This window comes from Equus przewalskii, chromosome 8 (assembly GCF_037783145.1).
Source record: "Equus przewalskii isolate Varuska chromosome 8, EquPr2, whole genome shotgun sequence".
Taxonomy (NCBI): domain Eukaryota; kingdom Metazoa; phylum Chordata; class Mammalia; order Perissodactyla; family Equidae; genus Equus; species Equus przewalskii.
In genome coordinates, this window is record NC_091838.1 from 67,932,911 (window position 1) to 67,949,280 (window position 16,370).

The 16,370-nt window shown below is 41.6% G+C and overlaps 1 protein-coding gene across 7 annotated transcripts in view; it reads left to right on the forward strand.

Moving 5' to 3' along the window:
* FER1L6 (fer-1 like family member 6) overlaps nucleotides 1-16,370 on the forward strand; it is a 214,977-nt gene that overhangs the window by 193,024 nt on the left and 5,583 nt on the right. For all 7 annotated transcript variants that reach the window (XM_070632002.1, XM_070632004.1, XM_070632005.1 and 4 more), the window contains 6 exons: nucleotides 394-554; nucleotides 2,726-2,868; nucleotides 5,085-5,173; nucleotides 5,631-5,729; nucleotides 7,890-8,131; nucleotides 9,675-9,838. In XM_070632002.1, the coding sequence (XP_070488103.1) occupies nucleotides 394-554; nucleotides 2,726-2,868; nucleotides 5,085-5,173; nucleotides 5,631-5,729; nucleotides 7,890-8,131; nucleotides 9,675-9,838 (898 nt within the window). The remainder of the gene's footprint in view (nucleotides 1-393; nucleotides 555-2,725; nucleotides 2,869-5,084; nucleotides 5,174-5,630; nucleotides 5,730-7,889; nucleotides 8,132-9,674; nucleotides 9,839-16,370) is intronic.

A 16,370-nucleotide genomic window follows, 5' to 3' on the forward strand; every position in this document is an offset into this window, starting at 1 on the left:
TTGGAACTAGATAGAGGTGATGGTTGCACAACGTTATGAATGTACTAAATACCACCAAATTGGTCAAATGGTCAATTTTATGTTGTTTGAATCTCACTTCAATTTTTTTAAAGGTACATTTCTTTTAAAAATCAAAACTACCTGCAAAGGATTTTTATGTCAAGCTACTCAGAAGTCCTGCCTTTCATACAAGTGTACATATGCAGAGGTATTGACTAGAAAAGAGAGAAAACAAAACCAAACAAAGACCAAACCCCAAGTGTGTAGAATGGCAGGTAAAATCTAAAGAAAAACACAGAGCATCCTTAGGTGGCCCTTTTAATGGGGACCTTGAGTGTGTCCTCCTCGGAGAAGCCAGGCCTCATCCTATCTGTCCTTCCTCCACTTTTTCAGAGAAGGATACAATGCCTGGAGAGACACGTCCAAACCCACTGAAATCCTCACCAAGCTCTGCAAAGACAACAAGCTGGATGGACCCTACTTTCTCCCTGGGAAAATACAGATAGGAAACCAGGTGTTTTCTGGAAAAACTGTCTTCACCGAAGAGGACACCGGTAACTCCCCACAATGTACCTTGCTGACTGGCTCTTCTTTTGAAAAGCCTGCTTCTGGTGGTATTTGTGGCTGGGGACAGTGGGTCATCTATCGTAAAAGTAAGGTGTGCTCATGGTAGAAAATATGCAAAAATAAGGAGGATAATGAAAATCACTTATAATCCCCAAATTCAGAGAAAAGCATGCTGCATGCTGGTATATTTCCTTACAGTGTACGTGTGTGTATGCAATGTGTCACATTTTTACAGAACTGTAGATATACCACATATAGTTTTGTATCCTGCCTTTTCTGTTTCTAATAGATTATGATGGTTCTTCTTTGATCTTTGAAAGGATCAGTGATAATATTCTACTTTATGGCTGTGCCATTTATTTACATTGTGTCCATTTTTTTGTAGTGACACTTAATGCTACCATGAACTTCCTTACACAATTTTTTGCACATTTATGATGTTTCTACAGCATAAATCATATGAGTAGAATTGTTTCAGAAAGTAGGCAATAATCTTGAATGAATATTATATAAAATAAATAATTGAACACAACCCAAATTACCAGTTACCCAAATTTATAATTTGATACCAGCAATTCTCCCATTTCAACACCAAGAAGTAGATTTTCCATATAAGCATCATGAGACGTACCAGGAGGATCCCAGAGAGGCTTTCATAAATTTAAGGTGAGGAAAAAAGCCACCTTTACTTCACTTTAATGAAACAGAATAATTATTATATTGTTACCCTTGTCCATTTGATGCTTAAAAATTGCCTGTATATGGCACAGCACTTCTGATGCAAAAAGCCCAATTAAGAACATGGTACAGGATATTTTGACACTGTTACATTGATCCTACCGCTTTGATGCCAAGATTTCTTTTTACCCTGTCATTTTGACCCTAAGAATTTCTCGAAGGTTCTTGCATGCAGAGTTATTTATGCTTAGTGTATTAATGACATCGTATATAATGACATTGGGTCTAGCGGTTAAGATTCAGCGCTCTTACCTCAGCGACCCAGGTTCATTTTCCAGTTAGGGAACCACACCACCCATCTGTCAGCTGTCATACTTTGGCAGCTGTGTGTTGCTGTGATGCTGAAAGCTACGCCACCAGCGTTTCAAATGCCAGCAGGGTCACCCGTGGTGGTCAGGTTTCAGTGGAGTCAGAATCGACTCCACAGCACTAACAACAACAACAAAACTTAATGACATATTGATGAATTTCTGTTGAGAAAAATACTTTCTCATGATATACTCTACGAAGCCAATTTAGTTCTTTGGTCAATATTCTACATTTCATGACTAAACAATTACCATCTTTTCCCCACCAAAAATCTGAAATTATGTTCATCAGGATCAATTCTTGACTGACTAAACTTTATGACAAAGATTTAGTTCATTGATTACTTGTTCAACCCTATCAACTTTTACTGATTGTAATTATTGCTCTTGGGAGATTTCTTTTGTGGCCCATTTCTTTTCAACGAGGTTCAACTTTCCTATGTCAAATTTGGCCGTTCTAAACTTTGTCAAAAAGATTTGCTTCTGTCAACAATTTTTGCCTTATTTTGCAAGTATTGTTTCTATAGGTAGTTTTTATCGTGAATTAACTTCTTTGGTAAAACGATGGATCAAAGAACCTTTCCTGCAAGCAGGTGTTGGTAGGAGGGAGATCCCAAGGGATGATGGGAAAAGACAAAAGACATCCATGAATGCATTGTGCCTTTTTCACCACTTTGTTTGGGACTGCTATGACTCCCCAGGCCCTCTCACACAATGGTGTTAGGAAACAGTTTTATATATCTCCAGGAAACATATCCTCTCTGGTACCTTGAAGCCAAGCTTGTGATTCATAGACAGGAGGAATCTGATTCAAGGGTGAGTGGAGTCCCGTACTCCAAGACCCTGAGTGCTCCCTGGGTCTTCTTGCTGACCCCTCTCACTTCCTGCTCTCTTAACTTGCAAATCTTTCCCTTTCCACCACTCTACCTCTACCTCTTTTCATTCTCTCTTTGTCCTTTTTCTCTTTTGCTGTCTTTTCTCTCTCCCTTTGCCTCAATATATTTAAATGAACCTTTAAGAGAATGTTTAAAAATGCATCTGACAGCCCATCACTGTCCTCCTGGAGGAACACACATCTGACAAGTCTCTTTATTTTTCTCTCTTCCGTGCAGATGAGGTGGTGGAGTCTTATGAGCACTTGGCCCTGAAGGTTTTACGCTCTTGGGAGGATATCCCGGAGGTTGGGTGTAGGCTGGTTCCTGAGCACATAGAAACTCGGCCACTGTACCACAAGGATAAGCCAGGAATGGAGCAGGTAGCGGTTAAGACAATTCGGGACCCTATAGGAGTGTTCATCCTCAAGGAATGTGACTTTTCCTAAAAGTTAATCTTGTGTGCCCTGGAGTAATGGTTCTCAACCAGGGACAATTTTGCCCCCTCTCTCCCTTCCGGGGACGTTTAGCAATGTCTGGAAATACTTTTGGTTCTCTCAAATGGTTGAGGATGCTACTGGCATCTGGTGGGTAGAAGTTAGGGATGCTACTGAACGTCCCACACTGCACAGGACAGCCCCCCCACTACAAAGAATCATTCAGCCCCAAATGTCAATAATGTTGAGGTTGAGAAACACTGCCCGAGAGTTAGTGTGGAATTTAGTTCTGTTTCCTTTTTATGATTTGAATTATCAAACTCTTCTAGAAGAATCCTGACATTTGAGAAACTTCAAAACCCATCTGATATGCCCAAGACCTTGTCCAAAATCTATCAGTAACCACACAGCCCACTAAATTTCCCTGAGAAGCAGTAGGTGATGGCTTACCTTGGAAAACCTGGCAAGAGGAAGCCATGTGGAAAAAATAACTAGAGATCTGGGTCGAGTTAGAAGAGAAGAGGAGAGAAATTTTATGAAGAGCCTTCTATGTACTAGGCCCTTTACGTAAATGATCTCATCTAATTAGAATGACCATAGAATTGCTTATCCAAATTATGGTCATTTTGAGAGTGAAAGAGGACACTACTAATAATTAAGCTGGTGCAAAGGGCACACGCCAGGATTTTCCTAGACAAGCAGGGGTGTGTGAGTCACCTTACCTTTATTCCTAATACAGCCTCATGATGTAGTTATTATGATCCTTACTTTTAAGATGAAGAAATTGAGGTTCAGAGAGTTTCAGTAACTAGCTCAAAGTTACTCAGCTGTTAAGTCATAGAGCTAGGATTTAACCCAGACAGTTTGAGTCCCTAGTCCTGTCTCAGCTTTGAACTCACTCATTGTGTAGCTTGGGCAAAGCACATGAGCTTGGCTATGATGGGGCAGGAACCTCCACACTGCTGTCCCAGCTGTGTTGGGGTGTAAACCTAGCGATCGCATATGTAGGGATGTGTCTCGAAAGGATGAACTTTTAACAGATGTAGAAGCTGATGATTGGTTCCTGAAATTCACTACCAGATGTTTGAAATCTTTTGGTTATAGCATCTTTCATTTTGTCTCTCAGATATGGCTTTTTGGTTAAAGGTGAATGTTAATGTCTCTTTAGAGAACCTAGGATTGTAATCCTCCATTGAATTGGTTCTTCTCATCCAGTATGCTAAGTCTTTGCTTACATTGTCCCCTTCCCTGGAAATCCCCCCTTTTTTTATCCTAGCCAAAGCCCCTCCTTCACCTAAATCCTACAAATCCTTTCCACTCCGTTGGAAGCCCTACGTCCTTTATATAAAATCTCCCCTCACCATCCCATCCCTTGTTGATCATTTACCTTCTTGCCTGAGTTGACGGAGTACTTAGAATGTATGCAACAGAGCTGAGCATGGGATGCCCTGGACCTTCTCCCCACACGGGGCCTCAAGTCCCTTGCAACAAGATAAATTCTGATGTATGGAGTCCCAAGCAATGGATGGAAGGCCCTATCTGCCACTCATTAGCCACAGGGCTTCAGATCATTTCTTTGACTTCTCTAAGCCTTAGTTTCTTTTTGTGTAACATGGAAATGTGGCTGAGGTGAGCATTAACGGAGGTAATGGATGTTAAGTTACATTGGAAACAATGAAGCATGATACTTCTGACAGTGTTATCTTTTCAATTTTTAAGAGTTTATAGAAAAAGCAGGGTCTCCAGAGTCAACAGACAAGGGTTAAATGTAGACTCTGCTACATAAGCATGGGCAAGATGTTTTCTCATCTGCCGAGTAGGAATGATAACATCCACCCAGTGGGGATATTGGGAGAATTAATGAGACAATGCTGGTCAAGTTCATAGCACTGTGTCTACCACATAGTAGGCGCTCATAAGGGTTTGCTTGTCCTTCCTTGTTCTTAATATATGCTCTAACTAACTCTTAATAAAAATGTAAGTTCTGTTTTTGTCAACAAATATGCTAAACATGTATAACATGGATACTATCTATATTATTTTAGTTTAGTTTATATTTACCTAATGTCCTTTTCTAGTAAAGGGATTTGTTAAAACTGTGAATGGCCAGTTGCCCATGGTACCCCCACCAAACCTAAAAGAGATCTTCTTTTCTTAACAAGGGCCGCCTGCAGATGTGGGTGGACATGTTTCCCAAAGATATGCCTCAGCCTGGACCTCCTGTTGACATTTCGCCAAGGCAACCCAAAGGGTAAGTCAACTGCAGCCCCACCTTCAGGGGAAGAGACCATGGTATCAGACTAAAAGATCATGACATTTGATCTGGTGTCTGATACAGTACATTGAGCAATTGCCACCTGATAATCATACCTCACTTTCCACCTGGCCAATTACAGCAGGGGGTGGTTGGTGGAGATGGTAAATGGTGGTGGTTGAAATGTTGGCCCCTGTTTTATGGCAGGGGCTACTGAGCTTCAATATTCTGAAAAGTGCTGGTTAATGGAAGGAGAGTCTCAGAGAAATTCATGTCCTTGGTGATTCCAGCTGGGACACTTGGTTTTGATGGAACCAAGACCTTAAGTGTTGATATTTTTGAACTTGGTAAATTTGAGGAAGCTGATAGACTCAAAGCAATACTCACATCACATAGACACCAGTTGACTCACCTTTCAAGGTCTTCAACCTAATGCTGTCTTCCCTTATCCCAGGTATGAATTGAGGGTAACCATCTGGAACACTGAAGATGTCATTTTAGAGGATGAGAATATCTTCACAGGACAAAAATCAAGTGACATTTACGTTAAAGGGTAAGGTCATTCATAAACTCCATCCTCCCCCTCCTTCCCCTCCTCACCTCTTTAACCCCTAACCAAACCTCTGCCTCATGGAAGATACTCCAGCCACATCCCACAGAGTTCATCTCACCTTGTTAGATACAGTCATTTTCTTAGTCAAATATTTGTCTTACTTGATAAGAATTATCTTATGAAAATATTTTTGCAAGGACACCTTATTACACAAACGTCTCTTTCAGATAAATGTTGGATACCTAAACTTTTTGAGGGACATTCCAAATACCTTTACACTGAAGGAAGTAGAGAGATGTAGTGCTATTGACGAAAGATTAAGTCTTAAGAAGATTGTAAGACTAATACAAAAGCTAAAGTTTAAACCTTCCCCTTTGATGGTTCTACTGATAAAAACGATACCAACCTGGCACCCAGGAAACTAAGCATTTTTTGTCTCTCTCTTAGATCTTGGCAATGACACAAATGCCCTTGTAGGCTTCCTTTTAGTCCTAGTGAGGGAGGAAAAAGTGGTAGAGAATCAGAAACAAAAGTGATTTAAACACGTACCCTCAGATAAAACTCATCTCAGAAGCAGTGAACTCATCGCAGCCTCATCTGGGTATCTCTTTGCCTTCCCCAAACAAGAAACTTTCTTCCTCACTGCCCCCCATTTCTAGTATGCCATTAAATCTTGTCCATTTTACATCCCAAATAGCTATTGGCAGGCCCATTCTCTCCATCTTCACCACCCCAGCACCGTAATCTTTTCCTCTATCATCTCTTGCTGGGGCCACTGAAATAGTAATACCATACGAATTCATCTTTCCACATTTGCTCTTGTTTCCTGTAATTTGTTCTCTTTGTTGAAACATGAGTCATCCTTTCAAAACACGATCTGATTGTGTCAATCCTGTACTTAAAACCCTTTAATGACATCTTATTTTCTCTGGACAAAGGTTTAAATCCCTAGTATGTCCTAATATATCCCATATGACGAGCCCCTGTGTCTCTCCAGCCTCATCCCAGGGGATTAATATTCCCCTGACTTTCTGCTCTCTAGCCACACTGAGCTTCTTTCCCTTCTTAGAATGTGTCATCACTTCTTCTTCCAGAGGGCCTTTGCACATCTCTGTCTGGTGACTTCTGCCATCCCACCCAAATCTCTCCCTCCCCTTCCTTCCATAACTGTAGCTCCAGGAAGCCAAGGATCTTCTCAATTTGCTCCCCATTACTCCCCTAGCATCTTGCTTGCTCTTCGCCTCATAACAGATACCAAATATATATTGGTTGAGTGACTACCATCTTTAGTAAATAATTGCTTCCATACCCACTCCTCTGGGAGGAGAAGGGTCTTTACCCTTCCTGGCCCTAGGGAGAAGGATGGCTGCTTTCAGAAAGCAAGTGGTTTGGCATTATCAATTAGTTTGAAGTGAAAGTACCTATTTTCTCAATAATTAATGGATAAATTACTAGGGGAGAATTATTAATTGTAGCTTACTTTATGCTGGGGGTGGAAGAGGAAGACCAGAAGAAATAGCATTATCGATATTTTGGAATACACCAAGCACTTTACAGATATTATCTCAAATAATTCCTCAGAGCAACCCTGTTAACTAGGTACTATCATTGCTTCCATTTTCCAGGGAAACAAAGGTACAGAGAGGTTAGATAACTTGTCTATGGCTGCACAGTTAGTAAGTGGTAAAACTAGGATTGGAACCCAGATGGGTGCAGGCAGCTCTTATACCCTCTGTGCCACACTGATACAGGTCTGCTGGGTTTTTGAGGCCCAGAACCAGAGAGGAGGTGGGCAATTACAGGCCTGATGTCACAGGTCTAAACCAGGCCAATTTTAGAGACCTCAGTGTTGTGGGTCATCTCATTCTAACACTCAGTTACACTTGGCACCCCTTACAAAGAAGGCTCCAGGGTGAGAGGAAACTGATTACACTTTCACTTCCCCAGCCTGGCTTAGAATGAGATTCTTGTTTCCTTTCAGACCCTTTGACCCTATTTTCCTCCTTCAGATTCAGTGGAAACTTCCATCTGAATCTAACGACATCATCATTTTAAAACTATGATCTGTGACCGCATTGAGACGAGTTCAATCACTCTTGATTACACTGACGCCTGAATGTGGTACTCTGAGTGCTTAGTTCTTTCTCTGTCTCTATTCAGGTGGATAAAGGGTTTGGAAGACGACAGGCAGGAGACAGATGTCCACTACAACTCCCTGACTGGGGAGGGGAACTTCAACTGGCGCTTCCTGTTTCCGTTCCAGTACCTCCCGGCTGAGAAGCAAATGGTCATCACCAAGAGAGAGAACATCTTTTCCTTAGAGAAGATGGAGTGTAAGACGCCAGTTGTGCTGGTCCTCCAGGTTTGGGATTTTGAAAGGCTGTCCTCAGATGACTTTCTGGGTAAGCTGGTGACTTCATCAAGCTCATATTAATGTGAAAGGTTTTGTCCCAGCTTTTGGAGAGCTTGGTTTGATTTAGCTACAAGGGTACTCATTTTGGTGCTATTTATGATGGCAAAATATTGGAAACACTCCAAACAGCCATTAATAGGGGATTGGCTGAATAAGTTATGGTGCATCCATACAGTGGACGATACATACTCAAACAGACTTAAATTGATCTTTGCTCCACCACTAAGAAGCTGTTAAATTTTGAGCTAATTACTGCTTCACTCTGTGCCTCAGTTTTCCTCGGTTGTAAAATGGGGATAGTAATATTACACACCTCAGAGGATGTTGGGAACTATATATGTGGTAATATAATTTTAAACCTAAGCACAGCCTCATGCATAGTAAGCAGTCAATCAGTGATTACCATGCAGCCCTTAAAAATATTAGAATATCAGGGCTGGCCGCATGGCCGAGTGGTTAAGTTCGCGCGCTGCGCTGCAGGCAGCCCAGTGTTTCGTTGGTTCGAATCCTGGGTGCGGACATGGCACTGCTCATCAAAACACACTGAGGCAGTGTCCCACATGCCACAACTAGAAGGACCCACGCTGAAGAATATACAACTATGTACCGGGGGGCTTTGGGGAGAAAAAGGAAAAAAAATTTAAAAAATCTTTAAAAGAAAATATTAGAATATTTAATAAGTTGTAAAGTTATGCAGGGTGCATTAAGTGAAAAAAGAGCATAGAGAAAAAATCTGCTCTCTGTAAAATATACATTTATATGTATGGGAGGAAAAGATAAGCCAAGAGACAAAGGGACAGAGAGAGAGAAAGACTGACATAGAAATAAGAAGTAATATGTGGAACAGTGGTCAATTTTTGGGAATAGAATTCCGGAAAATTTTTCCATGCTTATTTTCTTGCTTATGTGCATTCTCTAAATGTTCACAATTAACAAAGATTATTTTTGTAATAGGGAGGTTATTAAAGAGAGGTCTATAGTGCTCTCCTGGCATTATGGTATGCCGCCTTATATTCGCTCATTGAAAAAGCCTCGTTGAGAGCCCACTTAGGTTCCCTCTGTCTGGGAGAGAAGCTACAAAGACAGGAAGACTTCGTCCCTGACCTGGATGAGTTTAGTGGACTCGAAGAGGGAGGTGGGGCGGCGGGGGGAAGAGGTTCTCGCTGGCTGATCTGTGCTAAGGCCTGGGAAAGCTCAGAGGACAGGCACAGGATACAGACTGCTCTCAGGGAGCAGAGAAGACGGCAGCAGCAATGACACCAAAAACTTGAAGACTTGAAGTCTCGAAAGTTACATATTGTAGCTTTGCCCTTGTGTTCTCCTCGCTACCACGTTTTTGATGCTTTGAGGGTCCTAAACACGTCTCAGTCATATTTGTACCCCAATACCTAGCACACACTAGTCATCCAATGTGGTACTGATTGAATGACTAGAGAGTGAATGGATGAATGAATCAATCCGTGAATGGGTCAGTGAGGTTGGTGACTGATTTTAAAAGTCCTTCAGTAACTATTACGGGCATCTGTTCACAGGCTCCCTGGAAATGAACCTCAATAGTTTCCCCCGAGCAGCCAAGTCTGCCAAAGCCTGTGACCTCTCCAAGTTTGAAAATGCAAGTGAGGAGAGTAAAATCTCCATCTTCCAGCAAAAGCGAGTGCGGGGCTGGTGGCCTTTTGCTAAAAGCAAAGAACTCACAGTAAGTGACAGCTCTAGGAGACGCGTGGGGGGCAGGCAGGGGACATGATGCTCTTTAAATGAGCTATTTTGTGAGTTTCAAGTACGTGTCTTGAAATGACATAGAGTGCTTTAAGGCAAAGGTTTTGCTGAGAAGCGAGACTTTGAAAACTCTACAAATGCATTAAGCCTTCCATATTTCAGCACACTTGATTTAATACCTATCTCTGTCAGGATGGTTTTCTATCTTCTTGGGCACAAAAATTATGCCCCTGATATTAATCTTTTTTTCAGCATTTTCTGAAATTCTGCATAAAGTCCTAATGTACAATTTCAACGTAACTACCTCATTCCTTTACCCTCAAATATGAGACAATTGAAAAAGTGATCCATCTTTTTGAAGCTTCTTCCACAGGGTGGCAGCAAGGAGGGCCATTTATCTCTTCCCTGCGTCGCCATCTTGGTCCATCCTGTGTGGCCCACGTTGTAGGAATTCTGACCTTTCACAGTTGGGAAGAAACTTCCTTCTGTCCTTTCTTTCAATCCCCTCATCACTCCTCTGTCAGGGACAAGGAATGACTTATGGGATTGGTGAGAGTGAGAAAAGGGACTGAGACTCATAGGTGACCTCCTTTCTCTGCTGCTGTCCTGCTCTTGGGGCGAGCATGTTGCCCCCTCTTCTCCTGTGTGTGGTGGCAAAAGCACACCTGGGTCAGGACCCTGCTGGTAGCAGGTCTGGATAGAGACCTATTTCTCTCTCACTCTGGGCACCCAGTGAGTGCCAGACATTGATTGCCTTTGAATCTGAGTGGGTGATTAGCAGCTGCTGGCCTGACTCCACGGTATCTAGTTTTATTAAGTTTTCTGGGAGTTTTTCTCCTCTCTCCATTCTCAATTGAATCCCCTCTGATTGGTGAGATTGGGTATAGAGAACAAGGCTCCAGGCAGGCTCATTCTTCCCAGTCCTCCCAGCACTTACTGAAGTTCACTACATGACGGCCTCATACTTGGTTTCAGGCTTCACGGCTTAGCACATAACAGATGCTCCATCAATGAATTGGTTGATGAATAGATGAATTCAGGAATGAAGTCACATGGCCTCTACCCTCCACCAGCTCAGAGTTCAGAGAGAGACACAGATGTATCAACTGTCCAGTCATGCATGAGACAGTATAAATGACACAGGAAGGCAGAGAGAGGAGGAGAGATCTAATTCTCTCTGAGGGCAGACCATAAGTTTTTCAAGAAAAAAGCATGATGAAAAGGCATTTTCTAGATGAAGAAGAGGGCAGATGTCTACTCCAAGAAGAGGAACCATGTTGAGCACAGCATGGAGGCACAAAATGGCCCCATGTGGAAGTCTGGCCACCTACTGGTCAGAGTTGCCAGAATGTAATATGACGTCAGGGAAATGGGGATTGCCAAGTCCCGAAATCCAAATTCCTATCTTTTGGCGTAATTCCTGTTTCTATAAAATAATCGGCAGCAATTATGTATGCATGGTTACATGATAGCAGCCATCCATTACATTTTTAAGCCCTGTAGGGTTTACCAATATGTTCAGACCCCTCCTATTATTCCATTTGATGCTAGTTGACTTTTTATTTTCCATGTCATTTATTTATTTCTCCATTTCATTCAACAAATATTTACTGTGCATCTATTAAATGAAGGGCTTTGGGAATAAAATATGAGTGATACAGATATAGTGTCTGCCAGCATGGAGCTTACAGTCCAGTGTCAAAGACAGGCACGCACAAATGCACAGAGAGCCACCCGCACACACACCAAGAAAGCAAATGCTTAAAACAAGAGCTGGGAAGGCAACAAAGTGCTGAATTAAAGCACATCCAAGGTAGATATTTCCGCTCCACGTGATGCTTGCAGGACTTTCTGTGGCTGGGAAAATTTAAATTGAGACCTGAAGGATGAAAAGTAGCAAGCCATCAGGAAAAAAACGGGAGGAAGAGCATTTGCTGCAGAGCAAACACCAGAAGGAAAGGTCTTGAAGTGAGAATGAGTTTTGTCCTTTGGAGGAACTAAAATACAAAGAAAAAGCTCCCACAACAGAGCATGGTGAATGAGGCCGGTGCCAGTGAAGTGGCGAGAAAACCAGAGCCAAATCATGCAGATCGCGGACGCCATGTTGAAGAGTTTGGATTTCATTCTCAGAGCAGTGGGAAGCCATTGAATGGTTTCCAGAAGGGAAGTGGGGAAAGCCTTCTTCCAACGTGGTAGGAAGTTGGATGATCTCAGAGTAAAATGGTGTGATGGAAAACCTCTGCCTCACGCCTGCCACTTCCTAAGGCACTTCCCCTCTTCAAGACCCAGTTCCCACCTCTGTAGAGTGAGTGGGTTGGACTGGGTGCCTCCAAGGTACATTTCCAGCAAAAGCATTCTCTGATTCCAACTCTGTGTGAATGCCCCTCCCGGTTCCTTGAAGCCAGCAGGCCGAACGTCATTATCTTCTTGTTCCCATCACCAGCAGCCAGAAGGGATGTGTTTATGGGCACTGCCAGCTGTGAGGCTTATTTTTAAAGCTGCTTATCTGTACACCCGAGCAGTGTACTTTGAACATTTGGATCCCACAGCTCCCAGTGTGGAATGTGGCTATCTTCATAGTGAGTGAGAAACAGCTCCAGTGGGATGCAAACAAGTGAGTACCCTTGGTAGAAGGAGAGGGCATAAGTATTGACCATGTTCTTGAAGAGACCCATTGACCTATGCATTTTATATGCGTTATCTACTAAAAGCAACTTTTAAAAAATCATCCTCTTAGGAGTTGGAGATCAGGAAGTTTCTTTTGCAGATTAATCCCACAATTTGACAGTTAGGTAGCCCAGGTAAGTCCTAAGGGCATCAACAACTAAAATTAAAAGGGAGGTTTCTGTGCCTTCAGTTTAGTGTGAAAAATAATTTTCAGCATTTACTATGGCTGCACACTCATATGCTACACACTAAAGGTTCAACAATAAATAAATCACCTTCCTGCCATCCAGAAGTTCACAGCTTAGCTGAGGAGGCTGGTAGACAGACAGATCATCTAAATAGCATGTGACAAATTCAGATTCTCCGGGAGCAGAGCAGGGAGGTATTTTCATATGAAGATTATTTTTCAGGCAGAGCATATAATACGCATTTTTAGGAAACTTGAAATTTCCACAAAAGCGTGGAAAGGAAGAAATAGCACCCATATGCACACCTCCCAGAGAAAACTATTGTTATTGTCTTGGTTATTCCCACTTTTTGTAGATTTTGTTTTGTAGATTTTCATAGTAGTGATCATTCCATATTAAAAATAATGGCTTATTAGTTTTGTTTTACTCAGTGTTATGGTGAGTACTCCCCTACATTATATTATCAATGTTATTATTAACTTTGTATTCTCAAAATAGAAATGCTACAGCTTAATCCTTGTGTTTGTCCTCATCATTTATTCATTTAAAAAATTGGAGCAGGCAGAAAAGGTGAACAAATAGGACAATGATCAGCCGTATATCTCTCACCTAGATTCAACACTTGTTAATATTTCGCTATATTTGTTTTGTCTGTATATGTGAGTGTATGGATATAGCCGCTCCCCCTACACACACACATATTGGTTGAATCACTCAAGAGTAAGTTGTAGACATTCTGATACGTCACCTCTAAATACTTCAGCATACATTTCCTAAGAATATGGACCTTCTTCTACATAACCAGAATGCCATCGCCACATAGAAGAAGCTCAGAATTATTGCCTAATATAATCTGATAGCCACACCCAATTCATTTCTCCATCTTTAAAAAGGATACCCTCATGTCAGGAGGCACATGCCCTCAGAGGGCCTCATTATTAGTGATGCTGTGTTTGCTCTCTTGTGCACGTTGGCCACCATGAGATCTCTTCATTGTAGAGGTACATTTTCTCCTTTGCTATTAGCAAGTAACCAGTGGGGTGATACTTTGGCAGTGTGGGAAATTCCTGTTCTACCACTGCCTTTCACCCAATGGTGACCTTGATTAATTTAATTATTTCATTGGTGATGCAAATGATTTTTCTATCCTTTTCTTCTTTCTTTTCATCCATCCATCCATATCTATCTATCTATCCACCTTTCCATCTATTCATTATCTATTCATTATCTATCTAATTCTCTCATTCTTTTTCCACTTATTAGTTGACATTCATGTGTTAAGAAGAGTTTTCGCTCATCAAATGGAAATATATTAGAGTCACCACCTCCCCTAAAAAAAAAGACTAGATAAGTGCTTAATTCTCTCCATTAACTACCAAATTTTTGAATCAAGGATTGATGTAAGAGTCACCTTTAATGGTGGTAAATGAGATTTTTTTCCTGTTGTATTTTTTTTTCCTGGTATGACCATGGACTCATGAATTTAAAAAGATTTTTTCCAACTCTGTTCACTGAAAGGACCTAGAAGTAAAATCACCCAGTAGCAAAGACGACGCCTGCACCCAGATCCTGGTTTCTAAATACCGGTTTCTACTAAACGAAACCAGGCATCTTTGGAGAAATGGCTGATGCCAGGTCTAAGGCAGATAAAATGCAAGTTGAGTCTGGGACTCTCGTTGTAACACATAGGACAAATCGAACATCCGAAAGAATAATGACTATGCTTTGTGCTTAAAGCTTTTCCTGAGTTTTGAATTATTTCTTTAATTTAGCTACCTAGAAATGGAACTCTTAGGTCCAGAGTACGACTAAGCAAGATAATGCACACACACTCACACGTACATATATATGCATGGATGTATATAAATGTGTATGTATATGTATGTATATATGTATGTATGTGTATATTCCTCTTCCTAAAGGATTTTGCTGGCACACGTTCCCACTATTAATGTATGAGAATGCCTCATCTCATACCAGTGAGGGTTGTGTTTTAATAAGCAATAATTATTGCTGAAGAAGGCACGTCCCACCTGAATGCAATCACTTCTCAGCCTGCCCTGGCATCCACTCTCTAGGCTCGGCAAAGTTTGAAGCCTGTAAATAACATACACAATACAACAAATCTAGTCTTTTCAGGAACTTTCTTCATTTTCTTCCATCCTTAGATGTCATTAGGTTAATAGATAGTCTCTCAAACTGTCCGTTTTCTTCTAGCGGCTCTGATTTAAAATTACTTTTGGAGCATATTATTAGCTTAAGCCATCTACTTGGTGCTCGGTTGAATACTGATGACTGAAATAGAGCACGGAACCCTCTGTGTGGAGAGACATGGAATGAGGAGCAGCATTTATCAAAACATGTCAAAACTGGATTGAGCACTGTACATGTGTTATTTCATTTATTTTTCAAAGCAACCTTATGGGTGACATGCTATTAACATCTTCAAAACAGTGAGACTGAAAGAGGGCAGGTAACTTACCCCTGATTTCATAATGCAAATCTATCTGCACCAAATCCTAGTCACTCAATTCTTATGCTATGCTAGGCTATGCTAAAACATTCCTTAAGCCATCCAAGGCCAGCCCTTAGATGGAAGTCAAAAACATATTCTAATGGCAGAGCCAGCTGTGACAATGATTATGGGGCTTCTCTTGAACATTTCAGAAAAGGCACGTTACAGCACAAAATTGGGGTTCTTTTGCCTGATGCACATAAAGAGCCAATTATTACAGCATTGGCTTTTTGGAAAAGAAAAAAGCTTTATTGCAAGGAGACGGGGCAAAAGCTCTCACATCTGTCTCCTTGATCCAGGGCTTGGGCCAAAATTTATGGATGAAGGGCAGGGCTGTCTGAAGTGTGGAGACAGATGGTTGGAGGTGAGGAGAGGTGAGGTCATTGATGATATGCACGTGGAGTCAAGCTTCGTGGCTGTTTATAGGGCGCATGTTCACAAAGCGGTGGCATTAGCATGATTTGAGGTGCAGTTTTCAGCCCCTTGATGTCAGAAGGGTCATTTATTGGGGATTTGTGCAGGCCCAGTTGATGGGTTGATGGTCTCAACCAGCTTGGAAACTAGACAAAGGATCATTCTCGGTTCCTGAAAAAAACACTCTTAATTACTCTGTTGATAAGATGGGTTCAGTTGAACTGGTCCTAGAGGGCCCGCAGTTATGGGCATATTCATTCATGGTCAATTAAATAGCCTGCTTCTTTTCTTCCACAAAAGGGGAAACTTGGACACATAAAATAGCAGAGGATGGGATTTGGTGTCAGGGGACCTGGGTGCAAGTCCTGATTTTGTAACGCAAGTTAACAAACACGATCAAGCCTTGGTTTCCTCAGCTGGAGAATGGGAATAGAAACGTTGTCTACTTTGCCAGGTTGTCAAAAGGTTTAAATGGACTCATGCATGTGAGAAGCACCATGCAAGTTATCCAGCATAAACTGAGCTTATTATTAAGCAGTGGAAAACAAACAGGCAACTCTGATCTTTTCTCCCTGGTCCTAACTTGTTCTCTGTTGATTTTGTCCTCTCTTCCAAACATTCTGGAGCCCAGCAACTGGTTAGCAACTCTTAAAGTGACTCTCCTTCAAGTCTAGAGGAGTTGGATGAAGGTCTTAGTATATACTGCTCAGTAGAGCTCGTCATGTCTG